Source organism: Cyrtonyx montezumae, unplaced genomic scaffold, assembly GCF_038088225.1.
Source record: "Cyrtonyx montezumae isolate F1298 unplaced genomic scaffold, pur_monq_1.0 scaffold_4, whole genome shotgun sequence".
NCBI lineage: Eukaryota > Metazoa > Chordata > Aves > Galliformes > Odontophoridae > Cyrtonyx > Cyrtonyx montezumae.
The window spans coordinates 12,520,417-12,547,113 of NW_027072045.1; the positions used below are offsets into that span (position 1 = coordinate 12,520,417).

Genomic DNA, 26,697 nt, shown 5'->3' on the forward strand with positions numbered 1-26,697 from the left:
GGGTGATGCTTGCACATCAAGGACAGCTGAGTGATAAGGGTGAGATCAGGCAGACAAGCATCACTCCACTGTTCACAAAGTACCTTCATGCCATGTCTTCCTGGCAGCCCTGGCATGCCTCTCTCCCCCTAGAAGCAGAGCAAGAAACAGAAAAGGAGCAACAGATACAGCATGAGTCCTCCCAAGGCCCTGGAAGGAGGGCCAAGCACACCTCCTGCCTATGAACTTGAGGGACACCTTAGCCCTTCTGTCTCTTTTGAATGTTTAGCCCTTGCTTGGAAATCTGAGTACCTCCACCCTGTGCAGCATACTGTATTCATACACAAGAAAAATAAACCAGTAATTATGAATGCTTTGTACTAGCAAAGCAAAGATCACCCTGTGCCCCTCTTTCCCAGCTGTGCACTGTTTTTGTTCCTAAATGAGACAAGACCAATGCTGCCTGCTGGAGAGCAGCTATGCTGCAGTGTCTAACCCCATACAACAGCCTGCATGGGAAAGTAACACCTCATCCCAGAGAGTTTCCTGGAAGATGCTAACTGTCTAAAGAGCTCTTGAATGATTTAGCCCGGCAAAAGCAAAGCCAACCCAGTGAGAGCAAGGTAACCCTTTACAGGGAGCGAGTTACAGAGCAACCACAATACCTTGACATTTCCTGACCACAACCCCAGCACATTCACACAGCCCTCATTAACACCTGCAAGATCACACAGGCACTGCAGCTAATTAAAGAGCAGAAACAACAAACACTGCACTGCAGCATTAAAGAGCAGTAAGAAACCTCAGGGCTGAAGCCAGAGAACAAGCAGGAAAAGCAGCTCTCCGGAATATCTCTAAGCCCTTAATTATTTGGAAGCATTTGTAAGGCAGCAAGGTCCCAGCACACTGAGCCCTTGGTGGTCCCACTGTGTCCTTCGGGCTGAAAGTGATGGTTAACCTGGGGGCAGCAAGTCAAATGCTTATCCAAGTGACCTAGCTGATCAAACTTACAGCTTGTGTAATGGCCTTCGTGCAAGGCCATCACACGGCCAATGGCCATGACTACTATTGGCCTCAAGGTTAGGAAAAAGAGGTTTGAATGCAACCTGCAAGCTTCTTTCTTCAGCAGGGCAGGGCCTGGATTGTTCCCTGCTAGCAGAAAAAGCAGCGACAAGCTATGCAAAATGGGTCCCTACAGGTAAGCTATGAATCAGCTGTAGTATTTGAGCTGGGCTCCCCAAACAAAAAGAACATAGACTCTGGCCCATGTAATTGAATCCAAAGGTGGAAACATTTTAAGCTTCCCAGGGTCCCAGGAGGCCTTCCTGGAAGGGAGGCAGACAGGAAAAAAGAAATTTCCAAAGGCAACAAATTCATGCACCATGTGGATGCCAGGAGCTGCTACTGGCTGATGTCTGGCTGCTGATTTAGGGGTATCTCTGCACTTGTATTTCAATCCCTCTGAGCAAAGAAGAAAGGAAAGGGAGAAAAGCGATATTGACAGTAACAAATGAAAGCCTGCGTGTGGAATAGGCTGGTTTGAGACTGGGAGGTGACCCTGTGGAGCTCCAATTTATTAACACAAAAAGCACAGCAGACTTCATCTCCACTCTTCTGATGCAAGATGAGTATGCACTCAAGTAGCTAGAGCACATCCCCAGGCTCTCACTGAGTCATTGCTCTCTAACAGAACAGAGAAGCCTCTCAAGCGTGCATGACCCTGAGATACCACTGAAGACTCAGAGACTTTCCTTTTGCCAGAGCCCAGACACGAGGAGCAGGTAGAATTGCTGCAGAGTGAAGAAACAGTGCGAGGAAAGGACTGCCTGCCACTCTGCTTGGTGCAGGCTGCCCTGCAATAACAGGTGCCAATTCCTTTCTCCATCTCTGTCCCCGTTCCCCTCCAAGAGCCACTAAGAAAATAAGAAGAAAAGTTCACGAGGAGCCCCTAGGATCTCCACAGTACACATGGGTGCCAAAAGAAAAATACAACTGGAGTTGACCAAAAGGTTTAGAAGGCCTTCCCGGATTCAGAATATATTTGTTTTCACCTCATCTGGGACCTAGCAAATTTCAGTTAGTGTTCCAGAAGATAAATCAGGAGCTGATTAGACCTCATATGTGGGTGCAGGCAGAGCAGGTGCCTGCTGACTGTGAAAACGTGGGAGCACTGAGTAGGGGTGGAATGCAATGCTTCCTTCCAGACATGTCCCCCACCTAGGCCACGCTCCAACTTCAATCCTGCAGTTCAGCTTAACAGGAAAGCATCTGGCAGTTTGAGACAGCAGAAAACACATAGCTCCTGAAACACACAAGTTCTGGGTGCAATTCTTCTCTCTTCTTCAAACCAGTAGCTTTGTGATTGATGGGATTACAGTGACATGAAGATGGAACACAGGGGAGCCTTAGGACTTTACAAGCACCATATTGTTTCCAAAGATGTATAGCCTTCTTATAGGAAGGCAATTGCTGCTGATATTCAACTACTAAACCACAGTCCACATTCCCAAAGAACTTTTCTTTAAATTCTACATCACACATTCACATGTGAAGTTCTGAAGGTGCCTTTTCTGCTTTTAAACAGTAATCCACCCAGATGGAAAAAATATAGAAAGTGTACATGCTGCACAATAAATGAGATGCACATGTAGGGTGAATAACCCAGAAGAATAGTACTCACATGAAATAACGAGGTGGATGGTACATTTTGCTAGGCTTATCTGAATGGTAAACAGACAACCAGCAAATAAAGAGAGACTCAGCTTCGCAGATGGTCAAGGCTTGCCAATAACTCCACAGGGGATGGATCTTCAACAACAGATAATTCTCTGCTAGTGGTCAGCCCTTAAATGGGGTCTGGGAGAGGTGGAGCCAGACTCCACCCCATCTGGTCACACAGTTGCATTGCCTTCACCTGTGCTCCCATGGCTGACTCAGTGCTCACCTCAGGTGATCCATCAGTGGTTCAGGCCATGATACAACAGTTCCCGTACAGCACTTTACATATGAAATGCTTCATGATGCTCTGACTCAATGAACACTTACCAGCATTGTAGTGCTTTAAGTACAGCCTACATTAAGTTATATACTTTGAATATATGGCTACAATAAATTTTATTCAAATAGATTACATCTGGGCACAGAGCATGCGAGCCTATAAGAAGTGTCCAGAAACAGACAGAAGAGCCTGGTGCCAAACCCCAGCCTGAATTGCAGAGATGGAGTGGATTTGATGTGTCAGCTAAACAGATTTTATAAGGAAACCCCAACCCATCCCACCAAATGGAGAGATGTAACAAATCATTTGTAAGCTTCATAGTCAGAGAAATGCCTTTGGTAAGAATCAAATTCCACCAAATGGATAGAGGGTGCTTTTATTGCCTGAACTTGGAGAGTCTGTTTGTGGTTAATCACAGCACAGATGCGTACTCCATTAAATGCCCCACAGAGCTGCTCAGACACAACTTCCTCTTCCAACCCATCAGCACAAGGAACAGCATCTCCCAGACATCTACCATGGCAGAGCACCACATTCCTCACACCTACCTTCATGCCAGTGTCCCCTTTTTCACCCTGCCCAGTGAAGAACAGAGAGAGAGAAAACACACAGAGGGACAGTAAATGCGTGGAGGAATTGAGCAAGCAGAACAATCCTCACAGCAAAGGCTAGAAAGTTGCCAAAGAAGGGAGTAGGTAATAAAGGCAAGCTCAGCGCTCTAAAGAGACCACAACACCAGCCTGTAACACTGGCTGTAACCCATCCCTCCCTGGGAACTGCAAGGCAGTACACCTTGCTGGAGTGGGTGCTGGAGGTAGTCTATGCTAATGCTTCCTATGTATTTTGGGTGTAGCCTAATCAACCATCAAGATGTTTCATGGAGCAGCCCCAGCCTTAATGCTAAACCACATAAAGCTGGGTCAGATTTCTTGAACAGAGGCCTGTGCAGGGCTAATCTTGGTCCTGGTTCAGGACAGCAGGAATTGCTCTGGCCAAAAATCCTCCAGACCATACGCAGAGTCTCTCTATTCATGTAGCTTGTACTCTGCTACAGAGAATCTGCACCTGGGCCCTGACTCACTGTATTTCTTTATCATCCCTAGGCTTTGTGCCACTCATCTGACCCTGGCAGCCAGCCTCACTGGTGCCATATGTAAGAGTTACCTTGGGGCCAGTAGCTCCAGGGATGCCATGCACACCAGGCAGGCCTGACATGCCAGCCTCACCCTGAGGAAGAGAAGAAAGGAAACAAAGAAAGAAGCAAACACAGTGATGAGCAAAAAATAAAATAAAATAAAATTAAAAAAAAAAAAAAAAGGAGCACATGGGATGCCCAGGTTAGAAAAGAGAGGAGAGGGATGTCCTATACAGAAGTGCCCACCACGCACCAACCTCCCATCTGGGTCTCATCAGGGCAGGAGCACCGTTCTGGGTCAAGAAAGATGATCAGTGTGCAAAAAGTATGGACTGAAGGAATTGGTCCCACAGTCTTGCATCGTATCAGAACTACCTTTGCTCAGCTCTATGCCTTGTCCCTTTCCCTGAGCCACACGCCAGGATTTTCTCCCCTGCTTTCATCCATTCCTTCCACCTTTCCAGAGCAAGGTTGCAACCTCGGGCTCATTCTCCTGCAAACCTTTGCTCGGTGAGTGAACTAGTTCAGTGTGAGAATAGTTCTGAAGAAAAGCCCTCACCATGAGGTCTTTGCAGGGACCCCCTTGCTGCCCCTGCACACCGAGAGCCACCTGCCCAGCCCAAAGCAGGATGGGCTCAGAATGGAAAAACCAACAGACGGTTCACTGCAAGAGGAGGCAATAAATTGTGTCTGTCTGCAGGAGTGCGCTGTGGTCCTTGGGGGCTATAATTTCCACTTCCTAACATAACAAAACCTTCTCGGTTTGTACAGAACTAATTAAAAAGCTCTCAGGTCTTGCCTTTTTGCCCACAGAGCACCCATAAAGCAATGCAGAGATAATGTGGGACACGGGTCTCCTGCCTGCCGGGAGCATTTGCCTTCCCCTTCTCCCACTGACATCTCTTTAGCAGTACCTCTTCATTCCCTCTTTCCCCTTTGATGTTCCTTTGCACCTTTCTCCTGTCTCCCCATCTCTCCATTACACCATCCAGACTTGACTCAAACACACTGTTAATTAGCTGCTGTTGCAGACCCGCAGGCAATGCCAGCTTCTGCCTTTCAACCAGGGAAAGGATCAACCTTCAAGTCATACATAGTCAGGATTTGGCCATTTCTAGGAGCATAAGAGCTAGATCAATGTCTGGAAGTGGATCTGGGGAGGCACACAAAGAGGGAGAAATCTGTACATTGCTGTCAGAGGGTTAAAGAACTCTGGGTCCCAACCCTGATTTTCCAGATGAACATTAAAGCATCCATGGATCTGGTCCTTGGTCCAGTGGAAGGAGCTTACGAGGGAGCTCCAGAAATGCCCAGACACTCACAGCTGTGATCCCACAAGGCATCAGTGCAGCTTAATTCATTTAACAGTACTGGAACTGCCCCCCCTCACCTTCCTGCCAGGGTATCCTTTAATCCCAGGGTCTCCCTGCAAAAGGCAAAAAAAGACAAAACAAAATGAGGCTTGGCCTGAGAAGGACAAATTCACTCCACCATTCCAGGGGCCATTCCACGAGGTCTTTGCTTTGGGATGACTCCACCAAGCCCCGAGCCTCCGGACTCTGACTGAACCCTAGGAGGAGAAGCACCACGAGCACCAGCAGCTGGGTAACTCATGCTAGCTCCATGCCCCAGCCCCGTGGTTCCTATCTCCTTACCCTGGTGAAGTATCTCAAATGAAAATGAATGGGGATGGGCAGCTGCAGCTGAAAAACAACCACCACTAACCCCCCCCCCTCCCACCCCCAACTCTCGCATTTTGGCAAGTGAATAAATGGGAAGTTGCGGTGGAGTTAACAATAGCATTGCAAAATCAGTTCCTGAAGCGCTGGTAAATGCTCTGAGAGTGGAAGAAGCCAATAAAGCTGTGTGTGGCAAAGAATTTTGCAAGAGGGGTTGATGAGGCGTGCCTTTGCACTGCTGAGATGCAACTCGGACACTCTGCCAGGATAAAACGCATGAGTCAGCACGCAGGCTGGGCCCCCAGGGCAATACAGAGCTGGGCTAGAAACCTTTCTCAGATCTTTGATGTGACCTCTTTTCCCCGTCCTTCATCTTTCACAATTTACACATCTCTCTGCGCTGGGAGAGTCCACCTCTCTGTTTATCACTGTTCTCCTCTAATTGAGGCCAGATGTCTCACCTTTGGTCCAGGAGGCCCAGGTAAGCCCTGTAAAGAAAATCAAAACAGACACCATGGTTGGCAAATGTAGACAGTGCTATGCTGAGTGATGTGGGGATGTTGACTGCTTTGGTTTGAAATGCCCCATTACAGAGATGACTTGCACTGGTCAGCTCAAACATCCCTGATCTTCTCATACATACCGTTCTAACCCATACTACCAAATTTCATTTCATTATTTCACGTCCATACTGCTCCATTCTTGCAGACCTCGTTTGTCTGAATCTGAAGACCAAAAAGCTGTTTTTCCTCATACATTGGGCCCCAGAACCTTTCCTGTCTCTCTGGCTTTGCTTGAGAAACTTGTTCCCAGCCCACTGTGCAGCTCTGGTGTAAATCAGGGGTTGGCAGCTTTCCCTGACCAGCTAAATAGAGAGAATATATTAACAAACAAACCACTTGTGTTTTCAAATGAGAAACATCCAAACAACTTACCTGATATGAACCATGAAGCACACCGGACATGCGTGAGTGCAAATATAAATATACAAAAGATCTATACAGGAGCTGCCTCACTGATGTGTGCAGACCAGAGGAGAAAACTCCCTTAGACACCTCCATTACCCTTGATTTTGCCTGCTGATAGCAATTAGTGTTTGGTCATCACATCCTTGACTTCTTAGAGCTCAAAGAGAGATGAGGACACCTGAATCTGTTATGTGTGGAGAAATGCTTTTGTCTCAGGAAAGAAGACTGGCTCCTTCTTTTAGAAGGCCTTGAAATCTCTTGCAGATGGAAACTCCTTTCGTGCTGCAGCCACTGCAGGGCCAGCACATCATGTCTCTCCCCAGAGCTCCGGGAGCAGAGCTGGTTTCTGGTACCCACCTTTCCATCTCTGCCAGGCTTCCCAGGTTCCCCAGCTCTGCCCTGTTGCAAGAGAGAAGCACGTTAGCACACCCCATCCCCTGCTGTCAAGCACTACTTTAAAATGTGCTTCAATTTTTGCTCTCCTTGACTTCTTGCTACAAGCCTGAGAACAGAGCAGGAGCAGGACTCCAAAGGGACAGCAGGGAGTTTATCAGCCAGGTTTCTGCTGAGAGTGGGATAGTTACACCCTGAGTATTACTTCTCCTCCTCTGCAGACAGCCATGGGGAGAAGGAAATGGGGCTGGTGTGACCCACTCACATGTGTGTGAACAGATATCAACTGTGCAGGGTCTTCTTGGGAACTTCTTCCTCCCTGCACATCCACCTCCCCTGCCCTGTCCATGGCTATTTGGCTCCGGAAGAGGCAGAAAAGACTGGAGTAAAATGCTTGCACCCTAGGGAAAGAGGAAGTTGAAAGGCTTTTTTGTAGTTGGACTTACAGGTGGCCCAATTGGCCCGGGCTGTCCTGGGGTTCCCTCGGGTCCAGCTGGTCCAGTTGGCCCTGGCGGGCCGGGTGGCCCTGGAGGACCTTGGATTCCTGCTTGTCCTTGTTCACCCTGAAGTTTGTTAAAAGAAGGGTTAGCAGCACGCAGACCTGACTCGATACACCGCGACTCCTAGGGCCCGAGGCGGGTGAGCCCGGCTGAAGCAGAAGAGGCAGAAGAGAAGTCCCAGGTTAGTGCCCAGAGAGGCTTCCAAGAGCAAGGCAGAGCCCTGCCAAGAACAGCCTGGCTGCCCGGGCAGGAGGAGCCAGCACCCCACAGTTTGCAAAGACATCCAAGGCCACGTTCTCAGAGCTTGCCTTACAGGTGGCTAAGCAGTCCAAACACTTTGCATGTCAAACGCCAACGTCTCTTGTGCTTCTCAGAAGGCTCTCCAAAGCACTTGACGGTCACATGCGAAACAAAGCCTCTCGTGACCATGCTGGCACTTCCTGGCAAAGCCACAGCATCTTACCTCAGCCTATTTTTTCCCCCTGCGCTCTACTCATTGGACAACTCTCCTGCTGTTTTTCCGAGGGCCAAAAGTAGAAAATGCCACAAAACCGAAAGAAAATAACACGATCATCATGGCATTTCTGGAGCTCACCCAAGGCAGGCCTATGTCGGCCAGGCAGAGCCTGTTTCTGGAAGATTTAACAAGCGAGTTCGTGCAAAGCCACCTGCCATTTTAAGCTCTCCAAGGAAAGCCATTCCAGTCGGTTCCTCCCCAGGCCCCTCGGTAGCCACTCAGCGGTTGTGGCTCATGCCTCAGCAATGCCATCTGGCCCAAAGGACCAGCACTCAGGACCAAGCAGCACTGCAGAGACAGTGGGTTGGAAGCGCCACGCTGAATACCAGACTGCTGATCTATAATTGATGTATCCAGCAAGCTCCTACGGCCCCACGGCACCCACGCTAAGCTGCCGTCTCACGGCCTGCCCTGCCCGGATAAAATATCACAACATCCTGCTTCCATCTGAAAAACTCTTCTTGCACAGGAAGCTGGAAATCAAACACGGTGATTTCTCAATTGTAAATCGATGGGCCTGTGGTTGAGCCTCTGCTGCATTTACCCTCTCGGTGCTGCTGCTGGGTAAAACCAGGGCTGCTGTCACGCAGCCTTGTGCGCAGGGCAAAGCACAAAATCTGTCCCCTGCATGTGTTCCTAACCACGGTGGTGTTTATGCTGTCTGCCCGTAGTAAAACGAGAAGATACAGGGATGTCTGCTTTCTTTACGCTGATACACAAAAGAAATCAGATGCAGATTTCATCCTTTCTGCCATGAGCTCTGTTTGGAAGAAAATTTCCAAGCTGTGGGAAGCTCAGTAACTTGGGAATGGGTGCTGTCCCCCTCACAGAGGATGGGCAGATGGGGGAGCAGGAGCCCTGCCTCACACATGAGCACCAGTTGGAGCTCACCAAGCCCAATTCACACTGCTTTTGCTCGGCTACATCTAGCACAGCACGGTCTGTGTAAGTGTGTGCCCATCCATGCAGATCCCCAACCACACAAAACATTATTGCCATATCATTATGCTCTTATTATCGCATTCAGCATGAAAAGACCCCCACAGATCTAACTGGACTGTAAGCCGATACTGTAAGTTGGAGATCCGGTGTCACAGCCGTCAGATCTCATCCTGTATTTTTAGCTGCTGCCTGGAGCCATTTTTCAGCTCTTTAAGACACCATTTGGTCGCCCTCATCGTGCTTCAGTGCTCACGGAGCCTCCAAACACAGCCTTTGCTCAGCCCAAGCCCATGTGCAAAGGGCTCCTGATGTGCTGATGTGCTCACAGATAGCAGCAGGATTTTCTTCCCTCAAGTGCTAGCATTTACTTTACAGCCTCGTGTTTTTTTTTCTGAGGATTCAAACGTCCAGCTCCTGAAATTGCTTGGTGCTGGCAGATCTGTAGGAGTGGCTTGCACTTTGTCTCACTTAGAGAATGAATAAGGCAGCAGCAAAACATCACAGCAAGATTCTCTGGTGAAGCTGGCCTCTGGGGATGGAGGGAATTTGCAGCCCTGGCTGATGACAGAACACAGGGCAGCTCTTCAACTTTCCCACTTCATCCTGGATAGGAACTCGGCCTTTCAAAGCCTTCCCAAGAGGTCAGCCCTTGGCCTGACTCTTCGGACCGTTACTTTGAAGGGCAAGCCGTGCAAGCTGTGGGGCTTTATGCAATGTGAACGTTGAGCTGATAGGAACCAGGCTGAGAGCACGGACCCAAGTGATAACACCAGGATTTCACACAGCTCTGGGCAGGGCATCTCGTGACACTGCTAGCATGTGGCAGTCCAGAAAACAGGGTGCAAAACACAGCCACTTCACAGAGGGTGCCCAGCACACTCCAGTGGGGAAATTGCAGTGGTTTATCCACACAGGAGAGTCCATCCCAGCTGATGGAATGAGGATGCTTCAAATGAGCTCATTAAAAGCCACATGAACTCTGACTACGGACTCTCTTACTCACTATTCATACGTCCATAATTCCTTTTATGAATTCATTACCAAAATAACTAAATGAAACATGAGTTATGGCCCTGGAAACCATAATAAATGTGTTTACAGAGATTGAATGCAATTAATGAAATCATTAGAAGAGCTTATTTAAACACATTTTCCCCAGTGTCTCAGACCAGACCAGCCCTCAGAAGTGTTCGCTGCTCATTCATCTCAGTTAAACTTCACAGACGTTAATTGCATTCCAGCAAGAGGTTTCCAACCTCTTCTGGAGATTGAATATGCAGGACCTGACTCCGTAAAGCAGGAGACTGCTTGTCAACAGTCCTAGCTGCAGTTTCATGGACCATTTCTTTTAGTTTTAAAAACTGGCTCCACTGTGTTTATTTTTCAGCTGCATTATCACATCAAAGATTTCCTCCACCTCAAAGTCCCTCGGCTCTGCCCAAGGCCCTTGGAAGCCCCTCTGCAGGGGAAGACAGGCAGGTAGTAAGCTGATTAATCGCAAGCACCAGAACAGGCTTAGAAACAGGCAACGAGGAGAGGTCTACCTGGAAAGTGCGTCTCTTTATGACCGGAGGTGGAGCCAGCCGCACTGAATTGAGGAGAGGCAACAGCTGGAGATCAAACCAGAAGGTCACAGGGCAAAGGAGGCCATTAAGGCATCGAGAGTCAGAGAGCAGCCAGGGGAGAGAACAGAGAGAAGGGGAACAGAGAGATTGCTGTGAAAGTCAACGACCACGTGCAGCCGCGCGTGGTGCAGGTACCCGCTGGCACACCTCTCAGCTCCTGTGCACTGCTCACTGGGGACATGCTGTCTGCCACGCTGAGACAAGTTTTTTTCCAAGTGTGGCTTCCCACTGTTTTCCCCTCCACCCTTACATGAAAGTCTCTGGGGGCCTCACCCTTCCCCAGGGTGAGGATAGCAGTGTGGCTGGCTGAGGGCAACAGCACGGTCCGTTTGGCAACATGAATACTGCCAAGGGAGAAGGCAAGAACTTGGTGCCTCTGAGCCCTGAGCAGGGTACTGCCTTGGGAGCCCACACTTTGCTTTTCCTTGCTTAACAGTAACAGCAGCCTCCAACTGCTTATAGCCAGGAATGCTGCCCCAGTGCACAAAGCTGACCCGGACACGCAGCAATCAAATGCACTAAAGCTCAGGAGCATTTGTTCATCCTCCTGCGGTATCCAGTTTCCGCTTGCATACACGCTGCTGTCAGTCTGGCAGTCACCAAACTAGCTCTAGGCCCAGGAATGCTCTGGCCTGATCTGCTTTCCTGTTCCTATCAGTTTTCCACTGAAGCTGTTCTCGATTTACACAGGGTGAAGAGAAAGGAGCACAGTGTGCTCAGGCACAAAAGCGTGCCCCTGTGTGCAGCCATTCCCCACGTGAGCTGTGCTTGGATCCCAGAGGTGTGCCTGCAGGTCTCCCCCCATGGTAACTGTGCACCCCAGCAGTGCTGCTCAGTCCTTTAAATGCCACTCCTTGTTCTGGCAGCAAAAGCCAGGACACAATCTTGTTGCAAAGGGAAGCAGCCATCCAATATTGCAGCTTTGCTGCCCTCTGCTCAGGTAGCCGTGTTCAAATTCATTGATCCTGAAACATTACACAGCTAGCCGGGAAGCAGAGGGAAGACACTCGGAAAGATAAAGGGGAAAATGGAGGGAAGCAGTGAGAGCCCTCCCAACAAACTCTAACAACTGACTTGAGTGCAAGTAGCATCATTTAGAGAAGGAGCCTGAAGCCTGCAGACAGCTCCTGCCCTGCCCCACTGGTCCCAATGACAAGAGGAGCGTGCAATATTGGATGCCTTGTGCCTTTGCATCAGAACTGGTCCATCAGACTGTTACCCACAAACCTTCAGCGTAAGGATCTGGTTAGAGCGCAGGGCTGCAAGGGTGGTACTTAGGTACTCCTAGGGGACAGGGAAGACACACAACAGGGGGTCAGTAAGACACACGGTGTTTTGGGGAGCAGACAAAGTGTGGCTGCTCCACGCTCCCCGGTGCTGAGGTGGCATTCTGGGCCAGCCCCGTGCCTGGGATCATCCCTTGCAGAGCCACTGGCCATACAGAAGGAAAAACTACAGCATGAGCCAAGGCATACATCCTAACCTTACATTTCCTTCCTAAGAAAACAAAGAGCTAACAAAACTGAAACAACATCTCTGGCTTTTCAGGATGTTGGTTTTCGCCTTCTCACACAGAAAAACAACAGAAGTCCTCCAGTAAAGCAAGAAGAAATTGCGATTCAGTCAAATCTGGGGCACTCCTTCACACTTGATTTTTGGAGGAGGAGAGGGAACTGCAACTCTGTGGGCTGCACCACTATCTTCAACCTTGCAGCCTGTGACCAGGCACTCCAGGACAGCCCACCCTAGAGCTGATCTACTGGCAGCCACTCTTCCCACGAGCACATCTCCACCTTGGAAGGACCCATGGGGCTTTTTAAGATGCTCAGCTTGCTGCCTCAGTGAGTCCAGAGCTGCCACATGAGAGCCAAGGAGGCATCACCAAGGCCTTGCTGGGACGTGAGCCTTTGCACCAACCTTTTCCCTGCTGTCCTGGCCCTGCAGCATCACCCCCGGGTGCCTACAGCCCAGCCCACCAAACCGGTGTGCCCTAGCCCTAGGTTGCTCTCAGTGATGCACAACCTGCACCTTTGCTTCTCAGCGTTGCTGCCGGTCCCATCCCTGCTTTTCACCTTGAGCTCTGAGGACAGGCAGGAGCCAAAGATTGTAACAAGAATCCAGGACACCACTTGGGCAAACTTTGTTGTTAGCTTCTTTTTAACATAACAATCTAGTGAGCCGGCTCATCTAAATAAACACAGCTGACCTGCTATTATTGTACCCAGGCTGGCACATGCCCACAGCTCCCATCTCTCTTGCTGCCAGCTGAGATCGTGCTCCTGCCTTTGCTACGCAGAGCATCCAGGGCCTTGCTCCCCTGGGGACAGGCACCAGAGCCCAGCTAATTGTCCAGAGGCTCATCAAAAATAAACAGAAAGCCTTTAAGCCCGTCTCCCTGTACACCCAGATTACAAATTCCAGCCACTTCATATGATGTTGTTCCAATGCATTTCCAGTGGATTTTCAGCGCTCTGGTTGTTTTTAGAGCCAGTTAAATTCTGCCCCTGTAATCCCCTCAAACTCCACGATGTACTCTCTCCTCTCTTGGCTGTAGTACATGCTGGCCATGCCAGGACACAGAGGCAAGGGTGGGGCAACAGTCTGGCTTTCATTAAGAGGCTGCTGCCACCAGTCCTCCCATGGCAAACTGTGGGACTGAGCTGGTGCACTCTGCTCCTCCTGAAACTTCAGGCTTCACTGAGCTCTGCAGTGAAGACACCAACATTCCCCACCCCTCCAGGTGTATATATTTATATATATTCCAGGTGTATACACCCATGCTGCAGCACGGAGGCTCTCCAGGAGGAACCAATGACAGCATTCAGTCAGGGGTCAGCCCCAGCAGGCAGGAACAGAGTGGAGAGCCAACATCCCTCCTGGAAGTCCTTATCTGCAGCTTTTCTGTGCAACACATCAATCAGCCAAGCTGCTCTCAGTCCCGGATAACGCATCTCGTTCACGAAACGATCTATATTTCCAACAAAAAGCCATTCAAACGAAAGGGGGATTAACATTCAGGAAGGCACGGGACAGATGATAATAACACTAATGACTTACCCTGTGGGAGTACTCAGCGCACTGACCCTGTGAAAGAAGGGGATTAGAAGGAAAGAGTTTAAACCACGAACAGAGAGAACCAAAATAGACATTGGGGGGCAGATCTGTGAGGTGTAAATCACGGTGGATCTATTGAACTCAATGAGGCTATGCCAATTTGCACCCGATAAGCAGCCTACCTCCCACCCACTGACCCCGCAGCCCTCAGCTTTTCCTCTCGGCCACTCATAGCCAAACTGAACAGCACAAGGCCAACCCATTTCTCTTCTGTCTTTTTACGTGTGATTTTCAATGTATTTCCCATTATAGTTACCTTTTCTCCTTTTTGTCCTGGGGGTCCCTGTAAAAGAGAAGCGACTTTTGAAAGGGTCTCAATAAAGGAGAAGGTCGCATACATGCATGAGGAAAGGATGGGGGGAGGTAGAAACGGAAAAGACGGGGTACTTACAGGCTGGCCCCTGGGACCTGCAGCACCCTTTAAAGAGACACATAGCCGTGAATACAAGATAGGTTTACAGCAACAACAACAACAACAAAAAAAAGCTGTCAGTATAGGGAGTAGGTGGAACCTCAGCTTTTACAAACTTTTGTGGAGAACTGTTTCCCAAGAGAGCTCTGGGTTCCCTTTGTTACTTGGGAGGAGTGAAAATGCACACATGTTCTGGCTGCACCGTGGGGGGGAATTTATTAAAAGGAGGGGAGGGGGGGAAACATCAGGAAAACACACCCTCATTGTTCCCTGGACCTCAGCTGACAGCACTCTCCTTGGCTGACGCACTGGGATCAAACCAGCAGCAGCCAGGACCAAAGCCTGAGCTACGGTTGTGCAACTGAGGGATGGCAGCTCACCCCTCTGCAGGGGAAAGGGGATGGGGATCTGCAACACGTGCTTGCCAGAGGGCTACACTGACACTTGGGCTCCAGAAAGAGAATTTGCAGAAGAAAACAGACAGCAGTTCGCTGAGTAAAGCTGACTACAGAGCTGCTACCTCGGCATGCTTGCGTCTGGGGATTTTGTCATCCCAGAAGCTGAGAGAAACAAGATCACATTTGGGTTCCCATCAAGAGTAACCCAAGTTTGCCATTCCCAAATGAAAGCGTTTTGGTATGATGCACAAATGAAACAGAGCTTCAAGAGGGGGAAGAAAAATATTCAAAACAAAACAAAACAAAAAAACCTTTTTGTTTTGAAAGTTGAAAGTCAACAGATGGGTTTTCATAAAACTTTCCATCGACTTTTACTTCTGCTGTGAGGCCAATCACGAAAAATGTCGGCTCCCAGAGTGTATTTAAGGAACATAATTGCTAACTGCAAGGAAAACATATCCCACACATAACTACAGAGTTGTCATTGTGACATGGTGAGTCTGATAGCCATAATGTAAGGATTACAGGCATGCATCTCAGCACGGCAACGAAGTTACAGAATAAGGGACGTAGCTAGGCCACTAGCTGAAGCTAGGACTGCTAGTCTGCCTACAAGCTCATTTCTAGCTGAGAGGCAATGCCATTTCAAACCAATCCATCAACCACAAGCACACATAATTGTTGTTACCATCTCCCCCTTCTGTCCAGGATGACCCTGCAAAAGAAAGAAAACATCCCTCAGCTTCAGCCAGTGCAACCTCCAGAAGATGTTTGCTTTTCACCTGCTTGCCCCTCACCTTGGGAGGTACTCACGGCCACTATTATTTCTCGAGGGCGATGCAGCACCACACATGTGGAGCTTTGCTCACACAACTAACATGACATTGTTCCCCAGCACCCAAAACACTGAGGCATTCCCCACAGCAGGCTGGCTGCTGCCCTTGTGAGGTGCTGCTTCATAGGTTTGCCTAGAAAGGAAGCAGCTATGCTCTCTCTCCCTTAATCTCTTGACACCTGCATCTCCCCCAAGGCATCTGTGGCATCCTCCTTCCTGCCAATCTTCTGATTTTCATTTAATCCACGCATACACGTGACATTGCAAAATAATCCTGTTTAAAACGTGCTTGTAGCATGCAGGGTGAGAGGAGACCAGGACATGACAGGTGGCAGGGCACAAAGCCTCGAGAGAGGCTGTTTGCTTACCGGTTTGCCATCTAAGCCAATAGGGCCCTGAAAGAAAAAACAAATAAACAGGAGAAATGATGAGAAATGCTTTCACTTGGGCATCTGTCCACCTGCCCCAGTGAAAACTATGTGACATGAGACTAGGAACCACCCAAGCTTCCTGATTGCTTCTGCTGAGACCTCACTGTCAGCCCGTTTCAGCAGCGAAGCTGCACACAAGAAGGGGACGCAGATTACCCTCAGCATTTCAGATTTTGCAGCGTCTTGTCAATTAATTGAAAACCAGCACGGTTTTCTGCAGATTCAGATTTAAAAAGGCTCCTGTGGGCATCCCTTGGAAGAAGTGTCATATAGCCCAGCAGCATTTTGAATGTAGGATGTGATGAAAAACAGGCCCCGTGGAGCACCATCCCACTTGACACTTTCTCATGCGCTGGGCTGATTTGTTCTCTGCTGCTCCGAAAGCCAAAGAGCAAAAGAGCTGGGGGAGATCTGCTTCTCCTCAGCCTCAGGGCAGCTCACAGCCCCCTTCCCACGAAGGGCAGAGCTGCAGAGCCCAGTCGGACTGCTTGGAGGCTGCCAATCCCTCCTGTTTTCCAGGCAGCAGCCTCCTCTGAAGACCTGCTCTGGCACATAGTGTGTCCTGGAGCAGCAGCTGAGCTGCTCAGCTGGAGCCAGGGCGCCAGGACTGTTTGTGTTTGCCTCAGGCTTCCTAGCTGTCCAGGAGAAGTGCATAAGAATAAATAGCAACCGTTCGAGTTTTCCAGCAGCCTTGATGCTCCACAGAGTGTTGTCAGCAACTGTAAAACTGAAATGAAATGTGCTTTGTCCTCTTCTAGGCTTGTTTCCCATTTCCTTACCCGTCTGTAACTTCGCACTGGAGAAAAATCCCCCCCCCCCCCCCTTCTTGTCCTTTTTGCCCTCTCCTTTTTGGCTTGAGCACAGTGTTCGACCCAGTCCCCATCTGAACTGCGTCACACAGGGTCCTGTTTGGATTACAGATGCTCATTGCTACTGCAAAATCACCTAAAAGCTCAAGCAAGGTTGGAATTTCACCTACCTGAGGGATTTTTTCTTTGTTTGGAAGGCATTTTCTCTACCTACTAAGCAGATCGAGCTTCAACTGTGTTATTTTAACACTCATGTTTGATTTTTTTTTTTAATTAATTTCCTTTTGGCAAAGTATGGTTTGTTTGCTTTATTTTCCCTAAGCATCATTTAAAAGAAAGAAAAAAAAAAGAAAAAATTACTTTTTCCAGGAGTATCAGATCAGGTCCTTGGCATCAGACAGAAATGATAAGGTATAGCAAGCAGTAAAGTCTCTTCTTAGTAATACCACATGCACACACCTCATCAATCTAGCAGTCACACTTACCGGGAATCCAGGAAAACCTCTTGTTCCAGGCTGTCCCTGGAAAGGATGAAACAGAGACAGCAGTTTAGAGGAACTGAAGGGGATTCTGATGGACCCTAAGTTCCACCTATGAAACCCTTCCTCTAGCCTCTGCCCATTTGTCCTATGACTCTCCAAGGAGTTACCCAAGACTAGTTTGCCTCCATGGAGAACATGACTGGGGAAAAAAGGGAAATCTCACATTCCCACTCCAGTTTACATGGCCAGGAAAATGCTGGAGCAGATCCAGTTTGGACTGCAAGCAGTTTCCTTGAAGTTCCTCCATTAATTAAATGGGTGTCCCCAGCCCCTACACGAGCCTTTCAGAGTAGGTTCCAGAGGCTGAGCTCATTTTATGGCACTTCTTGCTGCCATAAACCGGAGGCGTTTAATGCAGGACGCTGCTCTGTGCAAGACAAACCTTGCAGGTTACTGGTGTCCAAATACAGCCATTCCTCTTCTCCTCCCTCCCCTATGCATGTCCCAGTACATTCATTTTCCTCACAAATAATTCTGGAGAAGATATTCTTTTTTTCTTTGTCTGCTTTTTCTTGTCTAAGAGCTAAGGTGGTGTTACAGGGAACATGAGCCCCAAGTCCTTTACACCTGCCTTTTTCTGGTTAGCCATGGCTGGTTACCAGTTTGAGAACAGGTATAGGAAACAACACTGGCTTGCAATGTATTTAGCAGCTTCTTCACGACTCACTTTAAAACACTGAAGTGGCTGTGAGGTGGGGGGTGGGGGAGTAGGATAAAGAAAGAAAAAGAAGAAATTGTTCTTTACGTTATTCTTCCATTTCTGGAGTCTTTGACATCCCAGGTCACAGACACCCTAGGTCTTTGGGCATCTAGTAAATATACCAGTTTTCTTGGGGATTATTTTTTTTGTTGTATTTTTGTCTCCTAGGAAAGATCTGGGCATGATAAAGAGTTTGACTTTTCACCTAAACCAGAGCAATCCTAAGGAAGGGGAAGAACAGTACAGGTTGGCCCGCCTGCAAGGTGCTGATGAGGTTTGCCATAGCAAAGTAATGCTGTCCCCTTGGGAGAGAGCTCATAGCCACATCAGCAGGAGAGGGAAGACCTTCAGGTTGCACCTCTTCCAGCCCCCCCGCACCTGCAGAGAGGCTCAGTGGGGATTCGACCCTGCTGAGGATGGGGATAAATGAGCTCTTTGCACAGTCTGAGGGCTGCCCCTTACCACAAAGGGCCTGGATTTGCATCAAACAGTTATGTTTTTATACACAGTGCTAGCGGACCTGATTCCGTTTGCATTGTTTTCTTAGTTTTGCTAATTTGAACTTGGTCAACTTTGCTTTGCATTGCAAGAAACATATAAAACCACCTGGTCCCATTGGCGAGTGACCAGGAGGAAAGATAGGCTATAAATTAAAGGATTTGTCCACCACTGCTTTCCGAAAAGGTGAAAATCAAGTAGAGCCTAGCCACAATTCATTAATTCTGGTTCCCTGCTGGAAGCTTCCCCAGACAAGAAGTGCTAAAAAAAGAATTAAGGAGAAAATCTGGAAATGGTGCAACTTGGCTTCCTCTCTAGACTGCAGACTGCTGCCTCTTTCTCCTTGGAGGACGGCAGAGTGATTTGCACGGTATCAGGCCAAAACAACAGTTCAGCAGCAAGTGATTCCAAGAGTCTGTTTTTGTTGGGTAGCTGTTCTTCCTCGTCTTCTTTTTAAGATGTTGATCCTATGAAGTATGTAATCCCGGGAGCTGCCAAATCATGGAGATCATCTGTTTCTGCCACTATCGGCACCACTGTCCCTCTCTGGCCAGAAGTTAAGCAGCTCTGAGTGAAAACTTTAACCTTCAAATGAAAATCTGGAAACTATTTCTCATCCCACGTCTTCCCAAGTGGCCCCTTGGCTGGGGTTCCCGTGTTTGTCTTCAGTGCTCAGCCATCCTTCTGACCTACCACCAGCTCCCCTGGAAACGGGATCATCTTCACAACAGGCTTCGGGGGTGGAAGCAGGAGCTGCCTCACTCCTCGCACCTCAGGGCTCTGACCAAATTAGGCAAAAATTCCTCTTAAAAATCACTTGCCACCTAAGTTTATGGTTCCTCTTTTTTTTCTTTTTTGGTTGGTGGGGGAGGGGGGGTGGGAGAGGGAAGGGGAGGGTGGGAGTACAACAAGTTCTGTGCTTTCCCAAATGACAGCAAAGGCAATGAGGAAAATAAGCAGCGCTGAAAGAGACATTAAAACTGTCTTGTGGTATAGGCACACGTCCTTCGTGGAAAGAGCACTGTCCAGCTATGTTTTCAGGTCCTACATCGTTTCTCTCCTGCTACTATTACCCTCCAAAATCCACTTGTGGCACTGGGTGGCTTCTCTCAGACGCTGGCATGGAGGGACCCATCAGCCTGCCCACCTCACCTGGCCAAGTGACCAAGTGCTGTGTAACAAATGCTTAAGGAAACTGTTTTGCTTCAGTTCTGTCGCTTCTCAAACTCCAGCACGCTGGGCAGGTGGGCCTGGGAACCCGCAAAGCTGTTACTTATTAGAAACTCCTCATTTGGAAAGCTAATTGGGAAGCCAGATGTAGCCAAGCATTCGTGCTGCCTAGGTCTCTCTCACTTGACCTCTGCTGTGAAACAAAAGTCGCCAGCGGCCATCCTCTTGGCAGGTCAAGGACAGTGCTCTTCACAGGTTAATCAAAATCGGAAGTGCCCAGAGGGAGGGAGAGAATTAAGTCCCTGGGTCTTTTCTCATGGAAATCTCCAGAGGAGGCTGCACAGGGATGGAGAGAGGAGGACTGGCTGCATCTGCACAAAAGCAGAGGCTTGATGGCTGAACCGCAGAGCAAGAAACATCCAGTGTTTAGGCCACATAAGTGCTCCAGCCCTTAATGTCATGCCTGGCCTGTTTTAATTGACCCTATGCTTGCAAAAAGCTTTGTCTGGCTGGCTCCTTGCTTTTGCTGGAGTTGGGTGCAAAATCCTCCCTTGCCATTTCTCTGCTCCCCTTTTGGCAAAGGGGTTTCCAAGATTTCAGTAACTACACTGGCAAAGCATTTCCAGGGCTTTGGGTACTGACAGGGACATCTGGACAACTTTGATCTATCCATCTTTGTGAGTTCCCTAGCCACCAGCTTAGCTTTGATGCTACTCTTCTGCAAAATCGGGGCAGGGGGTTGTCCTTTGCTAATGAAACCAAAGGCTGAGATCAGCCAGGCAAATAGCATATTCTCCTCAAAAACAGGAGTGGTCCTGTTGTGAGAAGGAAATATGTTTTTTCCCTTTCAAATACAGGACTAAAGTTTCCCTGCAAGGAGAGCTTTCTTTGTGTGTTCTGGAGTATGAGCTGTAATTTGATTATATATAGCATATAATAGCAGTATAAAAGCAAGCCTGGTTCAGCATGGGAACCACATTATACAGGGGTTTTGCTCTCTCCAGCTGATACTGTCTTGCTGCCCCTCCTAAATCTTTCCCTGCAACTTGCCCACATCCTGAATCAGTCAAAAATAGAGAGGAAAGTCACTCACGGGTGGACCGCGGGGCCCAATGATGGACATGCCTGCTTCTCCTGGAGCGCCCTGCAGAGAGACGGGGGAAAGGAAAAGGGGTGAGAAAAGGTGAACGTGCAATGAAAACAACATTCCCATCAAGACTGAGGTATAATGAGGGTGCTCAAGGTGTAAGAATGTCAGGGCTCGTGTGGCAGCTGCCATCTGGCCTTCCCCAGCTCTTGGCCTCCACTCTGGGAGATGTCATTTGGGACTAACCGTACACAACAGAAAAAACAGAAGCTGTGCAGCAAGTGAAATTATAAATGTGTAAAACACTTGTTGGCAAAACACAGGCTCTGCCCCCTTGCAAGTGTGAAAGGCTGCCTGAAACCCCATCTGTTGCCAGATACATCACAGCATCTGGTCAGATTTCAGCTCAAGAGATTACTAATGTTTTTCTGTAATTTCCATTGCCAATGCTCACCCTCAGTCCCTGGTCCCATCCACAGTTTGGGACTCTGTATGCACTTTCCACATTCCTCTCCTGACAAAGCTACGTTTTAGTGACTGCCTTCTGCCCATCATATGTATTATTTGTAAAGCAGCCTGTTTTCTTTAAACAGGCAAAATACGTGGGGAAAAAATAACCTAAGAAAGCTCCACGGATTCTGAATATTCTCCAGTGATCATTTAAATGAACATCCTTTGTAGGCAGTACAGGAACACTGGCTAGAGAGCTCCACAACAAAGACCATGTTCTCTATTACAGAGAAAGGAAAAATAGAAAGGGATTACATAAACTTGCCCGTGCTTTCCGACTGCAGAGCTAGCTATTCTATGAATAGGTCAATTGAGACTTAACGACTGGGCAGGAATGCAAAAGTTTAGGTCTAAATTAAATAACTCCAGGTTGAAGCGGCTTGACATATTGCACAGTATAAAGTGTGTGTTTGGGGTGGAGAGGGGGAATCCATGCTCAACTGTGGTTTCTGGAAGAAACTGAGTCTGCCACAGAGACAAGCACTATGATTAACAATGTATTACACTGGTCCAATTTTGGGCCAGATCCTAAAGCAAACATCGATTCAGAGACCATTTTGGTACCTGAAAATCAATACACACATCGAAATACTTCAGATCTCGCCTCTCCTGCACCAAGTGAGAAGAGCTGGAGCCTTTGGGGCTGATTTCCAGCCCAGTTAGGGCTCAGGGCAGAGGTCCCAGCAGCAGCACCAGTAATGGCACAGGCTGCCTTCATTCTAGCAGCAGGCTCCAGAGCCACGACTAGCCAGGCCTGCGGTCTCTATCTGCTTGACTGACAATCTCAAAGCTGCTGGTGAAAGTACAGCACAATTTGCCCAAGGCTTTCTCTCTTTCAAAGCGTGGACTGCACTAAGTGGACGTGGAAACAAGTCCTTAAGTCGGTAACAAGCAGCTGATAAGAGACGTGCAATTAGCAGCCGCCAGAACAGCAGCTGAGCTCACTCCTTCCCACAGTTGGAGATAACCTGCATATCCGGGAAGACTCACACGTCCTGCACCAGAGACAAAAGAGGAAGGGATATGGTGAGCTCCAGGGAAATGGGAGCTGTAGGCAGCTGACAGCACTGGGGAAAAGCCTCGCTCGTGTGCGTATCAACTCAGATGGGATGTGGATGAAAACAGCAAATCCCTTGCTGGAAAAGCAAACAGCTGCCCGCCAGCTCCTAGCCACCCACGATGTGCAATGGGCAGGAAACATTGTGTCTTTAGAAAGTGCTGTGTATCCCTGAGAGGCGGCTCCAGAAGTGCCTGGGGCAGGGCAGCCTTTGGATGGAGCATCCTATAAACCACGCAAGCAATTGAGCTCTCTGCAAAACCAAGCTGGGACAGCCAAGGACCTCACAGAGGGCTTTAGGGAAGCGTGGGCAATTAAGAGTGAAATCTTGGTTTGTTAGATAACATTTGTAGGCTCCAATGAACAAGCAGAAGCCTGAAAGCAAGGAGAGAGAGTCTCCATCCTAACCTCGCTCTTCCTTGCTGTGTTTTTTTTTTTAATCTTCTGTGTGAAGGAGCAAATGGCCTTCGTGTAGTGGAGCCCTGCACAGATGATTCCCCTGCTAGGTGAACATTCACCTCTTTCCTAGTTGCTATATCTCGCTGCTTCTGGCTGCAGATTCCCAGTTATTTACACACCTCAAATGGACCTCAGCACTATTCTTGCAGACGCCAAGCCCCACCATATCAGAAATGGGAGCATGCCATCCCATTTTCCTCACTTATGGCTCACACCAGAGATTGTGCTGACCCAAGAGACAGACCACAGACCCAAGAGACAGGAGCTGCACGGGTGATTAGGACAAGCGGTGCTGCCAGCATAGAAGAAACTCAGTGGTTAACACCCAGGAAGCCTTGAGGGGAGCCTTGCACGTGCCTGCCAACTCTTACACTGTTAGTACATCGTCATAAACAAGAAACACAGCTTTTCTGGAGGCTGAGTGGCCTGGGAAGAATTTGGGAGAGAAACTTACACTGCTGGGGAAAAGCAGGCAGCCCAGGGAGTGGAAACCCAAAGTCAGCTGCATTGGGCAGGGCTGCAGCTGGGGTGTTTGGACTGACCCTATAGGAGGGCAGTCAGGAATGCTAAGGGCTGCGAGGAGCCAACTCACCTTCTCTCCAGGTTGCCCTTTTAGTCCCTGGGTCAGTGGCACCCATCGCAGCCACATGCAAGAGGGTGCAGGGGAGAGAGAAAGAGAAAGAGACACAAACACAGGTGTCAGCGGCAAGGGCACACTCCCCTGCACCAAAACCCAGGCTGCAGGGCTGGAATGAGAGGCGCACCCGCAGTTCCCACCCCAGCCCTCCTTCCCATCCTTATCCCAGGTTGCCTGAGTGGAGAGCAACCCTAGAACACAGTGCTCAGCCAGGCAGGGTATGGTCCCCCTTGTTTGGGGCAGGGTTATTTGGAAAGGGCAGCAGTAGGCAGTGGGCAGGGGTGCATGTTAGCAAGCCCATGGTTAGCAGAATGGAAGGAAACATCCTTCACATGTATGTAGTTTACAGGGCTGGCCACCCTATTGCATCCATGAGAGCCCCCATCACGTGTGGGTCTTGGAGAGGGTGGCTTTCCTCACATTGACACCATCCCAGAGTCAGCCTGGAAGTACTCTGAAATATCAGGGTTGGAAGAGGAGAGGGAGGGCAAGGAACATGTGAGAGGTCTTGACTTACCGGCCGCCCAGGAATTCCCATCGCGCCTTTGTCTCCCTGGCAATGAAGGCAAAACCAGAGGCAATTGGAAACCAACCAAAAACAAGGTCATAAAACTGCACAAATGAGCTGTGCCACAGATGCAGCTGAGTGCTGCGGTGCAAGCATCCAGGGATTTAGAGAAAGGAAGAGAGCAAGCTATAGAGAAACTACGTCTGTGGGGACCCCTACCTGTCTTAGGAATCTGTGTAAATCATTTGCCTGAGTACAAGGCAAGCCAGGACATCTCACGACAGAAATAACATATAATGATTCAGGCAGGAAAAGAAAGGCGAGAGATTTTTTCAACCTAATAAATTTGAATTCCTCTTTCCAGCACTTTACAAAATCCAGGTGCTGGGAACCAACTTCACGTGGTAGTCAACTGTCACATTTTTTCCCTTTCTTCACTAAAGTCATCTCTAGTGTAAGCTATTTATTTGTAGAGTTACCACTCTTAGACTTGAAAATATGTTTCTGTCCAGAAGCAAGAAAAAAAAATGTAAAAAATTGTATTAAAATGACTCAGTAATGACCTCCTTTACCAGTAGTGCCTTTGATTTCCTCATGTTCTCTTTCCCCAGCTTCATCTCTAGACATACACTTAGTTTTTTGGTTTCTGAGATCTCACGATGATCTCAAGTGCAGATGTGGTTACTACAGACTTTGGCAGTTGTGGAATTTCACTTAGGGCTTGTAAATCCTGCTACTATTACTAAAGCCCCATTGGTGAGAATAGAGCGTACTGCATCACCTCAACCAGATCACCGGCTAAAAAAGGCTTCTTCAGAAGCAGTGCATCCCAAAAGCATGAGGGTTCATCAGGACCACACTGCCCTTCAGTTTGGTACTACAAAGTTTCCGTGGTTCCCATCTTGTTGCGAGCCATGACCTGTTGGCATCATGCTATTTTTCCACATTAAGATTACTATGCAAAATTGCTACCTTCTCACACTTCACAAACCTTGGAGGCCTACTGATGAATGCACTACCAGACAGAAAGAGAGAGCAAAAAAAAGAAAGAATTAAGTACTTACCGGAAGCCCTGGTCTTCCTGTAGCACCCTGAAACAGAATACACACACACACACACAAAAATTAAAGTTAGCTTGAAAATCCAAAGGAAACGCTTGATAAAAAGAAATCATGTGTAAGGATTTAGGAAAGAGAACTGTTAAAAATATCTCCTCAGCTTGTTGGCTATGAGCTCTGATTGCTTTGCTTTCCTAATCACCTGGCTGTAAAATGTTCTCTCCTTTCGGTATGGCTTTGCCTGCACGGGCTCTGAAGGTATCTGCAAGCCCGTGGAGAACAAGCTAATTACAGGGCTCTGAGTTTCCTCCTCGGTTTCCATCTGCTAAATATTAATTTTTCATGTATGGAATTGCTGCAGTTGCCACAGAAATGTTGCATGTTCAGAAATGGGAGGGAAAACATCCACGGGAAGATCTTTTCCTTCGGATGTGGTCCAGACAGCAAAAGAGTCCGGGAACCTCAGTACTATTGCATGATTTCATCATTTCCTTCCTTCCTTTGCCCCTTTCAGTCCCAATCTCACCAAATTTCTTGCATGACTGCGGGTTGCCCATGCCTTCACCAAAGCCTTGATTGACTTCAAGGACAACAGTGGGAGCATCTGTTGGGCAAGAGGAGAGCATAAAGGCTCCTTTTGCTTCTGGGGGTGTTGTTCATCCTTTCCTTGGCTTTTCCACCAATTGGCCAAGATTACAAGCCGGGCTCAGTGTTCTTCTAATGTGGATTTCTGTCCATTCCCATGTTCAGCCAACATCAGCACAAAGGGGCTCAACCCTACCACCTGGCACATTGTCTTTTGCAATCTGGGAAAGAAACCCAAGAGAGAGAGGTGTGAGGTCATCAGCACTCTGGGGTCGCTATCTAGAACAACATGTCTGACAGACAGCCAGGCAGGAGCCCTTGTCTGTTGTTCATAAGCTTGAGTCTTCATCCGGTTTTAATAATGAGAAATATGCAGAGAACAAGTATTTCCTATGGCAACATAGAGGACTCTGCTCGCTCTTCAGCGATGAGCTTCTGCTCACAGCAGTTGAACCAGTCTTGCTTGACAGCCCCTTGGAACCCCAGAGGTCCTGAGTGAGATGAGGGTGCTGTTAGCTCAGGACAAATTCCACTTTGGCTAAAGACACTCGGTCTGCCTGACTTCCTCTTGTTATTTCCATTGGCTGTCACGCTCCTCACGGCCCATCCTAGGAGTCTGCATGTGGAGACAGGTTCAGGGGTCACAGGAAGCCGGGATACGGTAGCACATATTGTCAGCACTTCTCCGGTGGTCCCACGCGTTTCTGCCAGACTTCAATCTTTCATTATGATATTAAATTTCTAGCCCTTTTTGCTGCAGAGAAAGCCTGGAGTGTGCGTCTTCCTCACCCTGCAAAAGCGCAGACTGCTCTCCAGGAGATGTCTGCACTGACCTATTGCTTTCTCTTCTGTTTCTAGCTGCAATAATATAAACGCCTACATCGCTACCAATTTTGTGCCACATCCCTTTAGCATCAGGGGCAGCCCCCTCCAGAGACATGATCTCCACTCCGTGACCCAAAGCTAATGCTGAAATACATTCACTTCAGCAGCCAGTCCTGAAAGCCCCCTGGAATAAATGGCTGCTGAAGGTTTGCGTGGATCAGGGTTTCCAGCTGCAAAATACTTTCAGTCCTTATGGCCTGGAAGGCACAACTTTTTGGAAGATTGCTGCCATTAAAAGGGACTGTGCTCATGTATCTGTGGGAGTC

The 26,697-nt window shown here is 48.5% G+C and overlaps 1 protein-coding gene across 1 annotated transcript in view; it reads right to left on the reverse strand.

The window, feature by feature from the left end:
- COL13A1 (collagen type XIII alpha 1 chain) overlaps positions 1-24,988 on the reverse strand; it is a 47,048-nt gene extending 22,060 nt beyond the window's left edge. Inside the window, exons 1-18 of the mRNA XM_065746284.1 lie at positions 24,968-24,988; positions 23,913-23,948; positions 20,739-20,789; positions 17,221-17,256; positions 15,864-15,890; positions 15,349-15,375; positions 14,242-14,268; positions 14,107-14,133; positions 13,794-13,820; positions 11,964-12,020; positions 10,656-10,721; positions 7,599-7,715; positions 7,117-7,158; positions 6,253-6,279; positions 5,503-5,538; positions 4,142-4,204; positions 3,526-3,552; positions 84-128 (exon numbers count right to left, since the gene is read on the reverse strand). Of these exons, the coding sequence (XP_065602356.1) occupies positions 84-128; positions 3,526-3,552; positions 4,142-4,204; positions 5,503-5,538; positions 6,253-6,279; positions 7,117-7,158; positions 7,599-7,715; positions 10,656-10,721; positions 11,964-12,020; positions 13,794-13,820; positions 14,107-14,133; positions 14,242-14,268; positions 15,349-15,375; positions 15,864-15,890; positions 17,221-17,256; positions 20,739-20,789; positions 23,913-23,933 (723 nt within the window). The 5' untranslated portion in view covers positions 23,934-23,948; positions 24,968-24,988. The remainder of the gene's footprint in view (positions 1-83; positions 129-3,525; positions 3,553-4,141; positions 4,205-5,502; positions 5,539-6,252; positions 6,280-7,116; positions 7,159-7,598; positions 7,716-10,655; positions 10,722-11,963; positions 12,021-13,793; positions 13,821-14,106; positions 14,134-14,241; positions 14,269-15,348; positions 15,376-15,863; positions 15,891-17,220; positions 17,257-20,738; positions 20,790-23,912; positions 23,949-24,967) is intronic.
- Positions 24,989-26,697: the final 1,709 nt, after the last annotated feature.